The sequence below is a fragment of the Cuculus canorus genome, chromosome 3 (genome assembly GCF_017976375.1).
Source record: "Cuculus canorus isolate bCucCan1 chromosome 3, bCucCan1.pri, whole genome shotgun sequence".
In the NCBI taxonomy this organism is placed as follows: domain Eukaryota; kingdom Metazoa; phylum Chordata; class Aves; order Cuculiformes; family Cuculidae; genus Cuculus; species Cuculus canorus.
The window spans coordinates 30,936,169-30,954,343 of NC_071403.1; the positions used below are offsets into that span (position 1 = coordinate 30,936,169).

General features: G+C 41.8%; 1 protein-coding gene across 2 annotated transcripts in view; it reads right to left on the reverse strand.

The window, feature by feature from the left end:
* Window positions 1-2,975: 2,975 nt before the first annotated feature.
* SCML4 (Scm polycomb group protein like 4) overlaps window positions 2,976-18,175 on the reverse strand; it is a 70,257-nt gene continuing 55,057 nt past the window's right edge. Inside the window, exons 6-9 of one of the 2 annotated variants that reach the window (XM_054063117.1) lie at window positions 17,311-17,577; window positions 8,923-9,065; window positions 3,983-4,161; window positions 2,976-3,421 (exon numbers count right to left, since the gene is read on the reverse strand). In XM_054063117.1, coding sequence (XP_053919092.1) covers window positions 4,036-4,161; window positions 8,923-9,065; window positions 17,311-17,577 — 536 coding nt within the window. In that variant the 3' untranslated portion in view covers window positions 2,976-3,421; window positions 3,983-4,035. Of the gene's footprint in view, window positions 3,422-3,607; window positions 3,744-3,982; window positions 4,162-8,922; window positions 9,066-17,310; window positions 17,578-18,175 lie in introns of those variants that run through there. The other variant, XM_054063116.1, reaches the window with a different exon arrangement.

Sequence of the window (18,175 nt, forward strand, 5' to 3'; positions counted from 1 at the left end):
AACACTAGCTCAATAGGTAAAAGCCGATGAATTTCTCCCTGAGTTTACTTGGCCCCTGGATGATTCATCTGTGAAGGGGAGAGCCCTGCATCACCAGGCAAGAAGGGACCATGAGGTGGCTGTGCTGGGGCAAGAGGAAAGGCCATCCATGGTTGCCTGAGTTGGGGCCAGGCTTCCAAGCTGCTCCTTGGTAGAAATGGTTGGACTCAATCTAAGAGGTCTTTTCCAACCTAGTGACTTTATTATTCTATGATTCTCTAAAGCTGTACACCTCTCCTGCACTGTCATTTCATACTGCCTTGCCTAGGTGGCACTGCTTGAACTGGGGGACGTTTTGTGCTCCTGCCGCTTATCCCACAGAGGTATCTTTTCATGCCAAACTTCATCATCCGTTTTCTTATTGTTTTGCTGATTATTGCTGGGTTTGCTAGTAATATTGTAGTTAATCTTTCATAGCCATCCTTTCTTTAAGAAAGAAGTGTAACTCATGAAGACTGCCGACAACCCATGGAAATTCAGCAGTCAGTTTAAAGGCAGTTACAGCCCAGAGCGATGCTTTACATGCCAGTCCCAAGGGTGCTTGTCTGCATTAATCACATTAAGCAAAGCTGCTAACGCTGCAAGGGCCCTCACACTCCTCAGCCTACCAAGCAAGACAGTGGGCTCAGAGAGGTGGAGGCATTCCTACAGGCATTTCTTGAAACTCAATTAGGTGTGGTTGAGGAACAAGGCATTTATTGGTGTGAGAGAAGAGGCCGTGCCAGCAGATAGGTGGGAAGGTGGCATAGCTGACTTGTGTCACAGCAGAGCCTGGTTCTTCCCAGATCCTTAGACTTTGATTGCTTTCTTTTTTTGTATTAAAGTGAATGCTCACAAAGTGTTGAAACTACCTGAAGCAGCTGAAGTGCCTCTTGACCCAGCTGTGAGTGCTTAGAAGTAGAAAAGATACACGTGTGTTGCTTTTAAGGGTATGCACATCCACCTGTCTGTTGGGGACAGTTCAAAAATAGAGCTGAGCTGGCTGCAGTCTGAAGCAAGAGCTACGAACACAGCAGCAAGCAAAGTAATTTGTACAAGCAACGTCTAAACCAGCAGCCAATGGAGAAGTGGTTGACATGCATGTTCTGGCTCTTTAGTGCTTTTTCTGAGGAAATGGCCTGACACCCTCAGAGCAGCAGAGCTGCGTAACTAGCATCACCAACAAGACTTGAAAGAGAAAAAATAGTTATAATTGCAATATTACTGCAGTAACCTTTGCCTCTTAATTGCCTTTCGGTGAATGAAAAAAAAAAACACATGCAGTGAGGAATTTTTATTATAAGCGTTACTTACATGTAAAATGAATCCACTAACTGCCTCCCCTGTAAAAGACAGAACATTAAATACCATGACCTGGACAGTCCTGTCATCGCTACAAGTGCCACCTCAAACCAGATAGCACCATTGACTGTGTATATTAGATATATACATGAAAACTATTTCAGGATATAAAAATGTAGGAATATCATTGCCAGTATGGAGTTTGTAAATACTGTGTTGGTATTATCAGGCCTCTTAGCTGTAATGTCCAGAGTACAGGAGGTGGAAGAAAGGGGTGAGACACAGAGCTGAAAGGGAAAGATTCCTGCTCAGGAATCCTCTCAGAACAAAATATGAGGCTACAAATTCTCCAGGAATATACAATAAAATGCAAAAGTCTTCTTGGAAGAAAAATGTTCCATTTCCAAAATGTCAAAATGATGTTTTGACATTACTGAAAGCTGTAGTTTCAGTTAAATAGGATTTTATGTTAGAAAGTGACATGCTTTTATGAAGAGTTTTGATTTTGACAAAGTGGGATTTTCCAGCATTGAAGCCATCTGATGAAGTCTAACCAGTTCTGCTTACTGATACACTACAGCAAGGTGGGTTTTTAAATGAAGGAATTAAAAAATGAGAGGTTAACTAAGTTCAAAATTAGGAGGGGGGGTGGGGGGAGAAGATTGTTGGAGAACTCTCCGAATGTGACATTACTAATACAGTAAGATTTTTACAATTTTTCCCAATCTTGGTGGGGAAAAGATTCATTTGTTTAAAAGAATGTGAGAGTGAAAAATGAACTGTATAGGTTGGATGTCAATGTGAAGTCAACTCTGCCTCAATCAGACAGACAACAGTTAAACAGATTTCTATTCTCTACACCATGGACATGAACCGTTGCTGTTGGGTGTTGACCTTCCCAACATCAGCATGTCTAGGGTTCAGTGTATTACATCACTTGACAATATACGACTTTTCATTTAACACACTTGTTCAGCTATTCCTATTTGAGGGGTTTCAGCTTGCAGGCAGGATTTGCTGAAAGCTTGCTGGTTCTGTAAAGACCCAATCCTACAATCATACTCAGATAAAATTTTTAATTTGGGAGATCAGCCTCCAAGATTCCAGTGAAAGTCTTGTGGGACTTTGTCTCTCATATTGTCAAGTATTTTCAGGATTAGGTCTTGAACTGGTATTTGTTGTGGGAGTTCTAGTCTAGCACCATGCACCAAGTTGAATTTTATTCCATGAGGTATTTTTGGTAATATACTGTTCTGCATATGATTGGACACTATGATTTCTTGCATATTATCAGGACCTTGTTTCTCAATTCACTTGAGGCTAGCTCTAAAATAATCTGCATGACTTAAAAATACTTGCTACAACCGCTTGTCATGCACTAAGGGTTTAAACTGCATGGATGTGTCCCTTTTTAATCCTCTGCTGTGAAAGATGAAAATGTGGGCAGAGCCATGCCATCAGGTACCTCCTCAGCCTGAGACCCTTTCTCTCCTGCCAGGCTATGTGGAGTATAAGTAAGCACCTTTTGGATTTGTGTAAGAAGCAGAAGGGCATTATTTTTAATCCACTTGGGACTGAAAGCCCAGTACATCTGCCTATGTGCTGAAAGCTGCAGCACAATCAAGAACCAACCCTACAGTGTTGTTCACCCCAGACATGATCATTGCTGCAAAGTGCAGAGAGGTGCCCTGCATCACCAGCTGCACCTGGCGAATGCTCCTATTTGGCTCCCTTGGTTTTTAAAAAAGCAAACAAAACCAACCCCAGAAATTCTGCTTTTTCTTTAAGTGCCACAAACTGTGCACCAGACAGAAATGGCTCAGGGAAGGGAGCTAACAGCTGAGTGCACCAGACACCGCAGGAGCCATCCACTCCCTCTTCGGCATAATGGGAAACATCCTGCCAGAAACACTCTCTGCATTTGAGCTTTTCTTGAATTATTTATCTGTAAACAGTGAGAGGCTTATTCTGCTCCGTACCTGTGATTCCTTGTCAGTATTTATGGATGTGCTCATAGGAGAGTCATGATGGTCAAAGCTCATCAGACAGAAAGCACCATGGCATCAGAGCTCCAGCCTCAAGTCTATTAGGGCTGCTCCCTCTAGTGGGAAAAAGTACTTTAGTTGCAAAAATCTTTTTTATTTTTTTTACTATTTTTCCTTTTTTTTTTTTTTTTTTTCCAAAGTGAAAGAATTCAAGTTTTCCACACAGTGCAAGACATGGGGCAGTTTCCATCGGACAACAGATGACCAAACACAGCGGCTTTCCAGCCCTTGAGCATCAGTGGTGGAGCTGGAGCCCAGTAGATGCAGGTCAGCAGTAGCTCCTTCCAGGCAGACCCATGGCAAGTGAGGGACTCTTGGTTAGTCTTCCAGCACTCCTCAGCATATGCCATAGCTATGTCTGGTTTTGATTTCCCATTTCTGATTACAAAAATAGCACTTACTATAATCATAATAATATTAATATTAATATTAATGATACAAAATAATTATTGTAATTATATACTTTTTGGCAAATTATTAACACAAAGCAGCCCCAAAGAGCCTATTGGATCAAAAAAAGGTGACAATGCAGAAATGTTAAAAAAGACAAAGTCTTTGTTAAAAAAGAAGGAAAAACAATCTGCAAATGAATGCATTTCTGTAAGGCAAAGTGTTACCTTTAGTTTTCCGCCTAGATTTAGGTCAGGTGCTGTGGTTTTTCAAGAAATTGTTAGAACTTTGCTTGCTTGAGCTTATCAATGTGGTAACACAGTTTCAGCGCGGGTCCCAGTTTCAGCCCCAGGTATTTCATGATCATGTCACTTTTCAGCAGCAACAAAGCATTGCCATCAATCTCCTAGTTTCAAGAAAGAAAGAGAATCAGAATTTGTTAACCCCCTTCCAGTGCTGTGTCCCGACACATTAAATATGGTGAATCAGAAACAGCGTGTCTTTTAGCATAGAGCTAGCTGAAATGTGCAGTTTGAAATTTCATTTAGAAAACTGAAATCTGAAGTATGACAGAAAGAAACTCTAAAGAAAGGGTTAATCAAATACTACTTTTTATTCTTCGAGGAACTGTAAGTTTTGTTGAGATTTTTAATTATTTTGCAATTAAACCACTAGGATTTAAAGAAAAAAAATAAGGTTTTCTCTAAGCCCAACTCTGAGAAAAGTCAGTCAACCCTGAAAAAAAGGAGTGAGTGAAGGAAAGAGGAAGAGGGATGTGGCCTCATTAACTGTTAATAGCGCATCTCTGAATCTTAGTTTCAGTTTTATCCCTTGCTATCTGTGTGTTTTGCGTATCCCCAGTGCATGTATATCTGGTGATATACGTATGTTTCTTTTTCTTAAGTTGAAAATAGTAGTATTTCTTATTTTATTGCATTTATTGATAAAATTTGTCCAGATTTCATCTAACCATCATGTAAATGTAAGAAATTACCATCAAGTTCAGTTTTTTATCCCACACCTGTTGGCTTGAAAACCTTTTGAAATTAAGAAAGGAGCACAAAGTAGCTTCGGTGTACAGAGAAATGGTTTCAGTTTTACTGTGGACTGTAAAAGACAGAAGCTGTCAGCCAGAATGTCCTTCCTTGGATCCTGAGCTGGCCTGGGTTTTTCAAGTTATATTAGTGGATCTGCTAAAACCTACTACCCTACCCCACAATTTCCACTAGGCTTACTGACTCGGACAATGGAAGCTAAAACATAATGAGTGCTATGTGTGTGTGCGTAGATACGCACATATACACTCATACTAATGCTGTGTATATAGTATTCTGGGTTTGATGGTCAGATCTTTCCTCTGTGGTCCATTACCTACTAATTAAGCAATGCTATGGATCCTAATTTGCCCTGATCATTATTATTCCATTCAATAGGTGATTTAGCTGATGAGTAGTTAAGGTCACTTTCTGATTAACTCAATCAATTAATGCTCTTCATTTTGCAATCCAAACTCTATCCACACTAGAAACTTTCTTCACCTTCACCTTCTTCTTTCCATTATTTTAAGGAAGCTAAAGGAAAGTAAGAATAAGCATTACATGCAATAATATTTGCATAAGAATGAAAAACAAACTCCTGGAACTGTGATGCCACAGGGCAAAACCACTGTCAAGCATCTGATGTGGAGGCAGCTGTTTCTAAATGCTGAGCTCAGCATTTTGTTATTTCCTTTATTATTACTCTGTAGGGGTCAAAATTAAACTCCATGACAAGAGTATGCCAGAGGGAGCATTCATATCCAATTAAATATCCCATATTAGCTGTGTCCCTGTGCAGATTGTTGGCTTGACTTATCTACAGTATTACTGTGTCAGCCCTTTTCAAATATAATTTCAAAAAGAAGGATTCTATGGCATGGTCCCCAAATCTGCAATAGCCCCACCAGAAGGTCTTGAACCAAGTCTGGAGCTGGTAAAATACACTGTCATCAATTAGCTTGTTTCACAAGAGTTGAGATCTGTCCCATGGCAAGTTAGAATATTGCAGGACATCATTGCCATGTTCCTGAGAGGAGATAGAGCAAACATATAAGCCACGAGGTCACGGTACAACAGATATAAACTTATGGCTTCTACCTGCAAGAATGTACTTATGGCTTCTACCTGCAAGAATATACTATATTTCTGCCAGTTTTTTGTAGCACCTGTTCTGAGGATACTGTTCAAAAAGCAGAGTAGCTCCTAAACAAGCCCAGTGCTATGCAAACAAGAGTTGCACCTGGTGGTGGGTGTCCCCAGGATGAGGCTTTTAATGAGAAAGATTGAAGTCCCCATCGTCATGGGTGTTTAAGCACTTCATTCTGAGTAAAATGAAAGGCTTCAGGATCTGTATCTTGCTTGAGATATATACATATAACCCTACTTTTTTGAATTCTGCAGTTTCGTGAACAGACATAAACCCTGGTAAGCCCACCACCTGTGACAGGAGTGCAGCGAGTGGCAGGTCAGTGGTCAGTGCTCAAACACTTGAGATAAAGAAGGTCCAGAGAAAGATGCACGTTCAAAAGTCTGATGTCTAGCACTGACAGAGACAGGTTTCTATTTGAATGAATTGGATTAATTATGTTAAACTCAAAGGTTTGTGTCTCCTTCATACATGCATTTGCCAATCACTGGCCATAATTAAACTGTCAGACCATAACATTGCTTCAATCCCTTCCAACTTGACCTTTCTACCTGCTAATTCCCTGTGTAACTCTTTCGCTTCCTTCATTTCCCTCCCTCAGTCTTTCTACCAGGTCTTTCTGGCTGAGAGAGCACTGTATGGAGTTTTCACACAGCGCCACTACGAGGTTCCTCCTTTACATAAGGCCAAAATATCTATCAGTTATTGGCTAGGATTTCCTTGGCACATATGCCTGCCGAGGGAACAGGGAACAGCAGAGGGGAAGTAGTAGGCAGTTTGATGGTCTTTGGTGGACAATCCCAGGAGCCACTTTTGACAGAGCTCCTTGGGTATCTGTCCTTGCTAAGAAGAAGAGCTGCTTCTTTGGAGGGAAGAGCAGAGCCATGGTAATTCTGCAATGCTTATGGCAACTGTGGAGGATGTGGGCTGCACCTCCTTACTGCATCCCGGGACAGTTGGCTCTTGTGGACTGTGGTCAGCAACCAAATGGCTTAACCAAATGGCCAATTCCCAAATAGCCTTGGGAAAGAGCACTGCCCACTCACAGGATCCTCCCCCTAGTGTTTTCTTCACAATGGTCCCACCACCCTCTCTCTTCCAGTGTCATAGCTCAGATGAACTGATGGCCAAAGCAACATTTTTAGGTGATGGCTGGGTCTGGTCAATGATCGTAAGTGCTTCTAAGTAAATTACGCACTCGCTTCCTAGAAAGATTGAACACACAGGAAGATATGACTAAAGTTAATGGACTAATCACTTGTCTCTCACCCTTGGGGTCCTTGTGCTAATCCAGATGAAATTTGATGTCTGGAAAACTTGCAGGAATATTTATAACTCAAAGGCATAATTGAATTGAGTTGTGTGGCAGTCTTACACAAGTTCTCACAACTATGGCATATTTTATAAGGAAACCAAAGATAAGTAGAGCCCATGGGTGCTGGGTGTTCTACAAAAGATCGCAAGGATCGACTTTAGTGGCAATTTAGCTTGGTCTCTTTGATCACAGAGCAGCTGTAGACATGCCTCAGTGCAGCTGGCCCATGGCTGCCTGGAGCACATCACTACCCTATTGATAGATAATGTTGCTAGAAAATGCTGTGCCATCCTTTGCTGCAAGTAGAAAAGGGACAAAACTGATGCTTTTGCACTGTCCATAATTACAAGATGAACTTCAAACATTTCTCTTCTTTGGGATGTACCTGTGTGCCTCAGATCATGGCAATTCTTTCTCCCTTGATGAAGAGTTTTGTTTTAATGAAGAGCCCCTTCTGACAATCTAAAAAGCTCAAATTAAAGCAAGATCCTTTAAATCTGAAGGTAGCTTGTTTATGTACCTGGTTACCCACATGGCCAGCATAGACCATGTTTTCATTATTAGCTTATAAGGCAAATCTGACTACTCTCCAGAAGACAGGGAAGGAGGCTGGCACCTGAGCTGGAATTGTAGATTTGGTCCTGGCACCACTATGCCTGCTCTGTTTTCCCCATCCCACTGTCCTGTCTACAGAATGGCAGATAGCCTCAATATCTGCCTGGGGTGAGCAGACATCAAGGACTCTGTTCATCTTCATTTTCATCTGTTCCTCAGCCACTTCCTCTTATCAGTATCTGGAAACTCTGCATCCAGGGTGTAGCTGGAAGTCCATCAGTTGTGTCCCTCAGCTTTTGGCTGCAGCCCTGCATTCCAACCTGTCCTTGCTGGTCCACAGGCAAGGAGTGTGACCTGGTGATCAAGCCCTCTCTCTTGCTTTGCAGCTTGATGCACTGATGAGGAGTCATGGCTGGGAAGCACTTCTCATTGAGACCTAGGTCCAGGCACTCAAATCTGAAGATATTACCTCCAGCTGGATACAAGCAAGTCACTTTTAGGGTAAAGCGGAGGGGAGGGGAGGGGAGAGGAGAGGAGAGGAGAGGAGAGGAGAGGAGAGGAGAGGAGAGGAGAGGAGAGGAGAGGAGAGGAGAGGAGAGGAGAGGAGAGGAGAGGAGAGGAGAGGAGAGGAGAGGAGAGGAGAGGAGAGGAGAGGAGAGGAGAGGAGAGGAGAGGAGAGGAGAGGAGAGGAGAGGAGAGGAGAGGAGAGGAGAGGAGAGGAGAGTTGGAAGGGACGCACAACACTCATATAATCCAACTGTCTGACTAATCCAGGGCTGACCAAAAGTCAAGGCATGTTATTATGGGCACTGCCCAAATGACTCTTAAGCACTGACAGGCTTGGGGCATCAGCCATCTCTGTAGGAGGCCTGTTGCACTGTTCAACCACTCTCTCAGGTGATAAGTGAACCTTTCTTCAGCTCAACCCCACCAGCCAGTTGTGCTGAACACCTTTGCAGGTCCCTGAGTTCAACTTGGCTGACCACAAACACTGACTAATACCAGCCCAAGGCAGCTGAGGTGGGGTGTGTGATGGGTACTGACTGTCTCTTGGGACTGCCCATGCACTTGTTTGACATCATCCAAAAGCAGTAAGGGCAGTCTTTTACATACGTGTTTTCTGAAGAGCTCCACGTGGGGACCTAAAGCATGAGGGTCTGCATCCTTCACAAACCAAACCACATCATCCACTGTCCAGGTCAAAGGATTCTTGCTTGATGGCCGAGCTGCATCTTGTTCTGGTGAAGGGCTTGAGGCTATTGGTGTAAAAAAGGACAAAACAGCTCATTATAAGGCACGCAGCAGTTTCTTTCATTTGTGAGTGTGCAGTGGTACAGCAGTCTCTCTGTGGCCTCGGACATTGGATCTGTGCATGCAAGTGCCAGCCTGAGATGGTGGGGTGGCAAGAGAAGGGGACTTGGAGCAGTTTCCAATCTGACTGTTTATTGGGAGACACGATACCAGCTGGCGAATTGTGTTAAAAAACATGAAACCCTGAGATTCCTACTGGGGGAGGAAAAATGTGCCAGCTGCCAGGCTTTTAAACCAGGCTGCCCCTGCTGTCTGATCTGCAAGCAGTGGGGTTCTTGGCTCAAGAAGATACCACCCTCCCACCTGGAGAGAAATCACTTCAGCACCAAACAAAGGAGTTTGCTATTGAACGTGAAGACTAGAGGATAACATCAGGATTTATCAAGTTTTGTTTGTTTCTTTGTTTCTTCACATTTGGATATTCACACTTATCCTAGAGCTTATAGGAAGGTTTCTAGTCGATATCCTCCTAATCTTAGGCTCACACAAAGCTGATGGTCCTCAATTAATGCCTTTTTGGAAAGCTACTAAAACATGTGAAGATGAACACTGCACATGTGACTTTTTAATGTTATAAGCCCTAGATGATTTAAGGTCACTTCAGCTTACTGTAGCTTTAAATCAGGTGAATAAAGGCACATTGGAATGAAAGTGCATTTATGTTTTTGTTCTTAGTCTTCCCAGAATTATAAATCTCAGCCTTCAAGTAAACCCCTGCTTGTGTTGTGTCACTGTTACAGGAACTCTGTTATGCTAGGTTACAGGAAAGCTGTTTAAATTGTTTATGACCAAGAAAACTTTGCATTAGCAAGTGGCAGCACACAGGTATATAAAATGTTACTTGCCCAGACCTGCTCATGTCTTTCAGTTAAGGCCCAGTTTTTCTGAGAGATGTGCAAATGGTAAGCAAGCAGGCACTAACAGAGGACAGAAGAGGAAGCAGAACAGTGCAAGTAGAGGGAGACCACATATACCTAAACTGGAGCCTGGAGAAGCCCCAAGTAGCCAAGAAGGCAATCAGAGCTGCTGAGGAGAGGAGGGCTGAGCTATCCAGATAAATACTGAGCTTATAAAGACAGATGGAATATATGAGAATCTCCATGCATGACTCAAAACACAACCCTAATGCATGTGAGCAAATGTAGTGGGCTGGGTTTGTGGCTTGTGTGGATTGTCATTCCATTGACTTCAGTAGAGCCATGCAGATTTATATTAGCTGAGGATCTGCCCATATATGCACAATAACAGCTTTATGTGCATATTGGTCCTTTCTCTCTTGCAGCCGTGCTCATTTTACAGTGTAATACAATGCAATATATTTTGCAGTTATGAAGGATGAACTCCAGTAAGAAGCATTGCTATGAATGTGCAAATCTGGTCGATGGGCTTCATAATGAGATGTGATGTAAATATCATGATAATTACACCCTCATTTGCTAAGTCACTGTTCTGGATATAAAGGACAAGGAATAGCCACAGGTCCTCTTAATTAGACAGTGAGGATTGGTGTTCGTATACACTCAGACAACCCTGGGCTTCGTTCACAGAATAAATGCAATACACAACGGTATCAACACCATCTGGAGCCTTTGGCATGAAACAATGAAGAAAAGAGTTCAAAATGAGCAGAGTAATCTTGGCCAACCCCTGGATCATCAGTAACATCGAGTAACTTTGTCAGGGACAAGTGGGAAAACTGAGACTTATCTTGCAGGCAAAGGTGAGTATTTCTCTCCTACCTGATCTGCCAGCAGTCTGGGTGCCAGCTGATGTGTGGAGATACTTGGCACCTCAGCACCTCAAACCAAAGGCTGGGAGAAACCAAGCTTTCACAAACAAGTCAGAAAATAGAGGAGGGAGAGAAATGTTTGGACATGTCCAATGGATTGTGAAAGTTTCTGTGCTTCTTCCTTAATGCAGTCAGGGGAGATGTTGTGCCACTACTGAAGACCACATTTCTCCCCTTAAATTTGTACGAATGTAAGGAAAGCCCAAAAGTCTTAGTCTGGAATTCACACTGTGAACAGAGAGAGCAGCTCTGGCCCAGTGACTCCTGCCTGCAACCCGTTGCTTTCAGAAATGCCAGGAAAGGGCAAAGGGGCCTCAAAAGGCCTCAAGAGTAGTTGGGAGCCTTCACAGGTATTTGAATGTGAAGGGGGGATGAGAAGAAAAGCTTGAAATGACAGAGGAATTCTATTCACTTCTTCACAATCTAGCTTTCTTGATTTTTTAAAGACAAATATATAAATGACCTCTCTAAAGAGAGTGAATGGCTAGAACTCTTCCATGCCCTAGCAGGTGAAAATAATCCTTTCAGATCCCTACCCAAGGTATAATATGATAACAGAAAAACAAGGTTTATGTGTAGATATTAACTCTTCAAAAATTGTTTCATCTTTGTTTAACTACCTAGAGTCAAATCCTGGATTCTCTGCTGTTTTTTCATGAATTAAGATGTTATTTTACTCCTGTGTAAGGGGCACCTTTCAGTGTTGTGGGTAAAACTGGGATACCACTGGCTTGCAGACAAATATCTTGAACACAGTTTGCAGCTGGTGAGTCTGGAAAAAAAGTCTGTTTTTCCATATCTTTTTAAAAGTATTTTGTTGTTTAATTTACTCTGGCTTTTTAACATATTTTACACATTTGAGTGTAATCTCTCTATTTACAAAAGCAAATGCATCACTCCATGTCTACACAAAGGCACGGAGCTTGTTTCAATGCGTCACTTTGCTAAAAGATCATACTAAACGCAAAAGTGTTTGATGGCTGCAGGGCAAGCACTATACATTTTTTCTTATCTGAAGGTATTCACACTTAACCTAAGAATTAGATAAATGAGGAAGTCTCATGTCTCCTGGGTATCCTATGCCATTCTGTCATCAGAATTAATCAAGATGATAATGAATACTCAGATTACAAAGAGATGGGAGTGCTCATGACCAATAATTATTTTCAGAGATTGTAATCTAGGTCAAATCCAATTTCCTGTTTTTGACAAGTGGCAAAAATTTGTCAAATTAATGGAATGGGATATGGAAATTCAGGTAATCAGAGGAAGGCACTTTCCCCTCCTGCCTGAAGCGGTGCTGGAAAAGGAGAGTGAAAAAGTTCCTCTGCAGGAGAATGTCTTGGGGCATGCCAGTTGACACCTTTGCCTGCATAGAAATGGCTGGAGATACCGTGTCAGTGACCAAAGCATAGCAAAGCCAATGGAAAGATGTGGCCTGGCTTGGTCTGAGCTTTCACTCCCTACAGGCTTTTCTCTGCCCCCATCTCTGGCCTCAGGACCTTCCTGACAAGGAGGATGGAGAGAGAGAAAGCCGACAGCCAAATGGTTGCAGAGACATGACAAGAAAATCTGCTACTGAAATGGAGTTAAACCTGGAAAAGAAGGAAAGATAAATAACAGACTCCCTAAATATGTTCTTGGCAAACATACAGAGCCCAGAGGGAGTACGGTCATTGATAGATAAGAGTGGAAAGGGAGTGACAGATGAACTTTAATATTGCTGCAGGCCTAAATGATTGCTTTGCCTCAGGGGAAGGGGATGGGAATGAAATTTTAAAATGTTCTCTCTGATTGCACTGGAGCAGATAATAAGGAGCAGCAGATCTACTGAAACTAAGTAGAAGTAGCAGACCCTCAAAGGTGCAGAGAAATTGAAATTCTTTTTAAAAAAAACCAAAGCGCCTCCCACTATAAACCAGGACAGGAGGAGGGCTTTGTAGAAGACCTTTTTCTAAAAGTCTAGGACACACCAAAGCAGAAGAGGAGAGGCATCAGAAAAGGTGTGTGGGAGAACACAGTTACAGGATATTTGTAGGCATGGGATGAGGGATGGAGGACAAGCCACAGTCAGCAAGAGCTCTGGAAAGAATATTGGGCATAGTGCATTGATTTGAACTGGTAGGTGCTTGCAGGAAATGCCATGCACCACCTGGCTCGTGGTCTTAGCCCTGCAGCACGTCAGGGCGCCTTGTCCCACGAGCACAGTGACTGCTCCTGCTGCCAGCATGGCACACAACATGTGGGGATGCAACACCACAGGTGCTCCCTCACCCACTGCAAAAGCAGCCCAGCATCCAGCTGCATGAGATGCAACCATAGGCTGATGTTACACATTTATTTGAGCTTTTGTTGATTTGCCTCTCTTTTGCAGGGGTGGAAGGGAAATAGGCAGCTCAGTGAAAGCATTGAACATTTCAGACTGTAAATGTCCGCAAAAATTAACGGGCAGACTGTGTTTGCCAAAATACTGACCCTTGCAATGCCGTCAGCAGCTCATTTGCCACTGCCTTGGGGAGGTGCTGGATTCAGCCCCCCCAGGGTGCTTGCAGTATTGGTCCAGAAAAGGAGAAGCTTCAAACCCTGCACTCCTAAATGTTTTCAGGAAATAAATGTTTTAGCAAGCAGGATTGCCTCTTCAACAAAGGCCCTAGGGTGATAATAATTAACTGCTAACATTGGATAATAAAATCTACACTAAAATAACAAGCTATGGGGCAAGGTTAAGGTTATTATGTTGTGGTTGAACACTCAATCCTTCATATTTAGAATCAAGGCTTTGTTTGTTATGTAAGCAGACTTAGAAAGGTTTATGATGTCCTTGACTATTCCTTTCCTGATTTAAGACCTTCAGTTTGGCAAATGATGACAGGAAAGTGCATGCTGATCTGTTAGCAGCCCCAACTGGCTTTATGAAATGAAATTTTTGTTTGTTTGTTTGTTTGTTTGGAAATTTTTAGCATAATCGGGGAGAATTAGGCATCAAGCTTCCGATGGCATTAATGAGAGCTTTGAGGTTTAATCTCATCCATTCCGCTTGAGAGACACGTTCTGCTATGCACTGAGATATGTTTTACGGTTATGGCTTTTTTCCATGATATTTTACCACCATGATAAATAAGCCAAGCTATTTTTTAAAAAAAAATCCATAAATAAAGAGGATTGGTTTGAGGTTTCAGAGAGAAATTCTTCCTCTTTTTCCTACCCATCCTTGCTTTGTAAGTATACAAACAGAGGAGGATAAGAATAGAGAGTGACATGCACCACTTGCTCATCTTTGCTTACTTATGATTCAGCAGCATATAAATTATCCCTAGAAAGAGGAAAAGCATATGTAGAAGCATGGTAGTGACAGTGCAGATTCCAAAGACCTTTGGAAAAGAGACTGTGAAGACAGTAATCAAACTCTAGTGTAGGTGCACTGAGGCAACTGCAGAATTGCAGTATTTTAAAAGTCGGGAATTGCCAGTAAAAGTGGAAGCAGCACAGTGGATAAAAATGTGATAGCTGTGAAGAAATAAAGTCTCTAATTTTAAGGAGGAGCAGACAATGCTTGGTAGGACTCTGTGGTGGGAATTCCAGTGGTACAGAACTGATGGTATTGTAAACAGAGTAGGAGATGAAACCAGGCTTTAAGTGGAAACAGCATGTTTTTTTTAATGCTAGAAGTGATATCATAATGAATCTGTGGACACCATGACTTCATGGACTATGGAAGACTTTCTGCCAGAGGCTCCAGAAAGCAACTGAGTAGATCAGAGTATATGTGATGGATAGTGGTGGCACAAACATGCAATAGCCTTTGTGCTGATGTTCAGTGGTGCATGTTGGTGGAGCACAGGGGATTGCTATTCCTTCTGTTGAAGACCTTGACTGCAAACCCATCTCTGTATGCTTTTACATGTACCATTATGGTAGCCCCTAATCTACAATGGGTGATAGTGGGACTAATAAATTGTTAATAATTGTAAATAAACAATATCAGCAAATTAATAATAGTTTTTATGATGTCCACTGCATAACTGTTGGTTTTAGGGAATCTTTACTATTGATCAGTATCTGTTTCAAGCTAGAGAAATATAGGAACTCGCAAAGCCTATGGCGTGGCAACTGGATGACTGTTTTGAGATAAGAAACAGTAGCATTCACTGTCAGAAACAAGAAGGGAAAGTAATTCAAATGGACAAGATTAAAGAGCTCTGATTTTACACCTTAGTCCCTTGAAGATAGATTCAAGCCTCTGGTACCAAAGCTTCACAAAAACCACATTTTTAAGCACAGGAACTTTACCACAGTATTTTGTGGACACTGAAAAAGTGCAAACTATTCAATAAGCCACTGGGTGATTCAGGGAAGAAAAATATATGAAAATTTACTAAATATTAATCCACCATTTCTGGTTCAGGAAACCCCCGAGCCAGAGATTTCTGCATTTCTCTCTTCTCTAAGGGTGTGCTACATCTCATGCTTGATACAGGCAGTGCAGCCAGGCAGACCTTTGCTCTGAACTGCTCTGACCCTTCGTATGTATTACAAAGAGATAAGGACTGATCCCAAGCAGAATGATAAAGATTTTCAAAGCAAGCAAGTAACAACATCATTGTTAAATCTTGGCTCACGGCTGGCAGCTAAAAAGCTTGACGAAAGGGTCCTGCCTGGTTCTGCTAGGAGGCTCTAGGGAAGCAGTAGGAGAGGGGAAAATTAATTCTGTGCACAGTAAGCCTTTTGTCCTCCCAGTACCTGATTATGCTGGCCTGAGAGGCACTGAACAAGACCTGAAAGAAAGGACTTTTCATTTCCTTTTCTTTGTAACTGAGGCCCCTGGTTCTTAGTGACAACATTTTACAAGTTGTTTACAGTAGTACATTTCTATACTATCCAGTTTGCTTTGTGTAAAGTTGACTCTGTAAGTAAAAGAAAAAATAATGATGAGAACCAAAAGCTTATCTGTGGTCTGTATAATAGAGTAACACAGGGGTAAACCAGGGAAAAGGGTATGTAAAAATAACAGCAAAGCAAGAGATGGTTTTGAGTAGGTATTGAACATTTAAGAGGCAAATTTAGACAAAGAAAGAAGTACAACGATAAATACTGGTAATATGTATTTTGGAAGAATAATGTTCTAAAATATTAAACAGTGAAAGTTCAGGAACAAGAAATAATACAGACGTTGGGCCAGTGAGGGATGTGAAGGAATTACTTAAAGATCTGCAGCTACTGGAAAGAGCCTCCGGAGTGGCTATTAAGCAAGAACATGCAGAACCACTTGCAGTTTCCAAGGCAAATGCAAGGGCAGAAAGACAGTGCAATAATCTAACAGTAGACAAAAGGACTAGGGGAACTTCTGCAAATATATCAAGATTGAAAAAAATAGAGTGACAGTAGATTCCATTAATAAATGAAGAAGGGAAAGAAATTGATGACTAAAAAATGGCTGAGACACTCAACTCCCTTGTTAGATTTTTCTTCAAGATGAAAATGCATAAATGAAGTTTGAATAATTAGTAAGGGTGAAGACATTGTTGGAATCACTACTGATAAAAAACTGTTAATGGAGAACTTGAAAAATGCAAACAAAGGCAAAGTTAACCAAAGTTCAGGGAACTGGCTAACCTATCTGATGAAAACAGGTCATTTCTAGAGGAAAAACAAATCATGGCAGATAGGGAATATAGCTGACGGGGAGAGTGGCCAATGCAGCAAATGTAAATCCTAGCAGGGTAACTGGACAAAAACACAAAGAGAGGGAAGAAGGATTATCGAAAACAGTGGTTCCCATGGTATCCCTTGAATTTGCAGATAAACTTTTTGAAACTTTGTTTCCTGAATGATAAAAAAACCTTGAGCATTGAGCTGGATGATTTCTAAATATATATGGTTTGCTGGGCAGTCTTCTTCAAGCAAAATCTGCCTTAGTTCATGATTAAAGGGGCAGGACGAGCCACACAGCTAGGAAAAAACTTTTTGCTAAAATGCCTTGAGACAGGCACTAATATTTGGATTTTCTCTGCATTGTATCTTGTACATGTGGTGTCACACAAATAACACATACCTGCCTGTAGGCAGTATCAGCCTTTGGGAGGAATGTCTTGTATATTAATATTTATATCTCTAAGTTGATAATAACAGTTGTGATTGCCACATGATTATACCTAATACATATGTTTACATAATTAATAACAGCATTAGAAAACATTCACCTTTTTACTTAATGATGAACAGATTGATTTTGTGTTTGCATAGGTTATTATTACTCCTTCTAAATGGAAGCATGAATGGTCTGGGTGTATGTCATCCCAGACCTACCTCACTAATTTTCCTGGGATTTTAGGAGTGAGTTATGACTGCAGCATGGCAGCAGCACAGCAACGCACATTGCTAAACAGAAGATAATATATTACCACTTCTGTTTCCTTCAATATAGCTCCCATTCTTCTTTGGGCTTGAGTTCTGATGCCGCAGGCCAGCAGATGAGGAACCCCCTGAAGACATTTGGGCAGGACGATGGCTACAGGAGGAAGAGGAGGCTCCAGCAGGATATGCATCCGCAGGATTCTGTCGCATGGTGTACATGGAGCCCATGCAACTGAAGGCAGAATCAGCAGGATCCACGCTGTACCGCTTCATGTTTGCGGGATCAACCAGGTAGTCCTCAGGTGTAACTGTTTCTGTTCAGGAAGCCAAGACACAGAAGAAGCATCAGTAAAACAGAACCAATTTTAATTCAGCCTTAGGAAAAAAAAAGTATATACATATTTGCCAAAAATTCTCTTTTTTTGGCAAAAAGTTTAACTGCATTTACAACTTTCTGTACAGGCAGCTGGCTCCAGGAGAGATTCTTGCTGCGAATCACTAAATAATGAAGGGAAGCGCAATCAGAAGTCTACTAGAGTCACAAGAGGAAAACTGTGGTTTAATGTTACTCATCCATGTGAGCTTACAGTGATATTCTCTGTAAAGTCCTGGGCCACTGACTGGTGTGTCCCATTTGCCTCATGGTGCTCCCTGAATACCACTGAGACTGGAGAATTGTGCAGCTATTGCTTGCTTTGTCTTTCATTTAAAAACACAAGAGCTGAAAGGAAGAAGGCAGAGGAGAACAACAGGACAGGCGTTTTGTTGGGTTCATAATGCATGGCAGTCAGTAGGAGACAGTGAAGGCAATAATCCAAAGCGTTCTATCTGCAACTACGAAAATTATTTAGAAAATACACTCATTTGCAGACATCCACCAGGCCTGGTGTCCCGCAAGAAGAAAAGATTTGA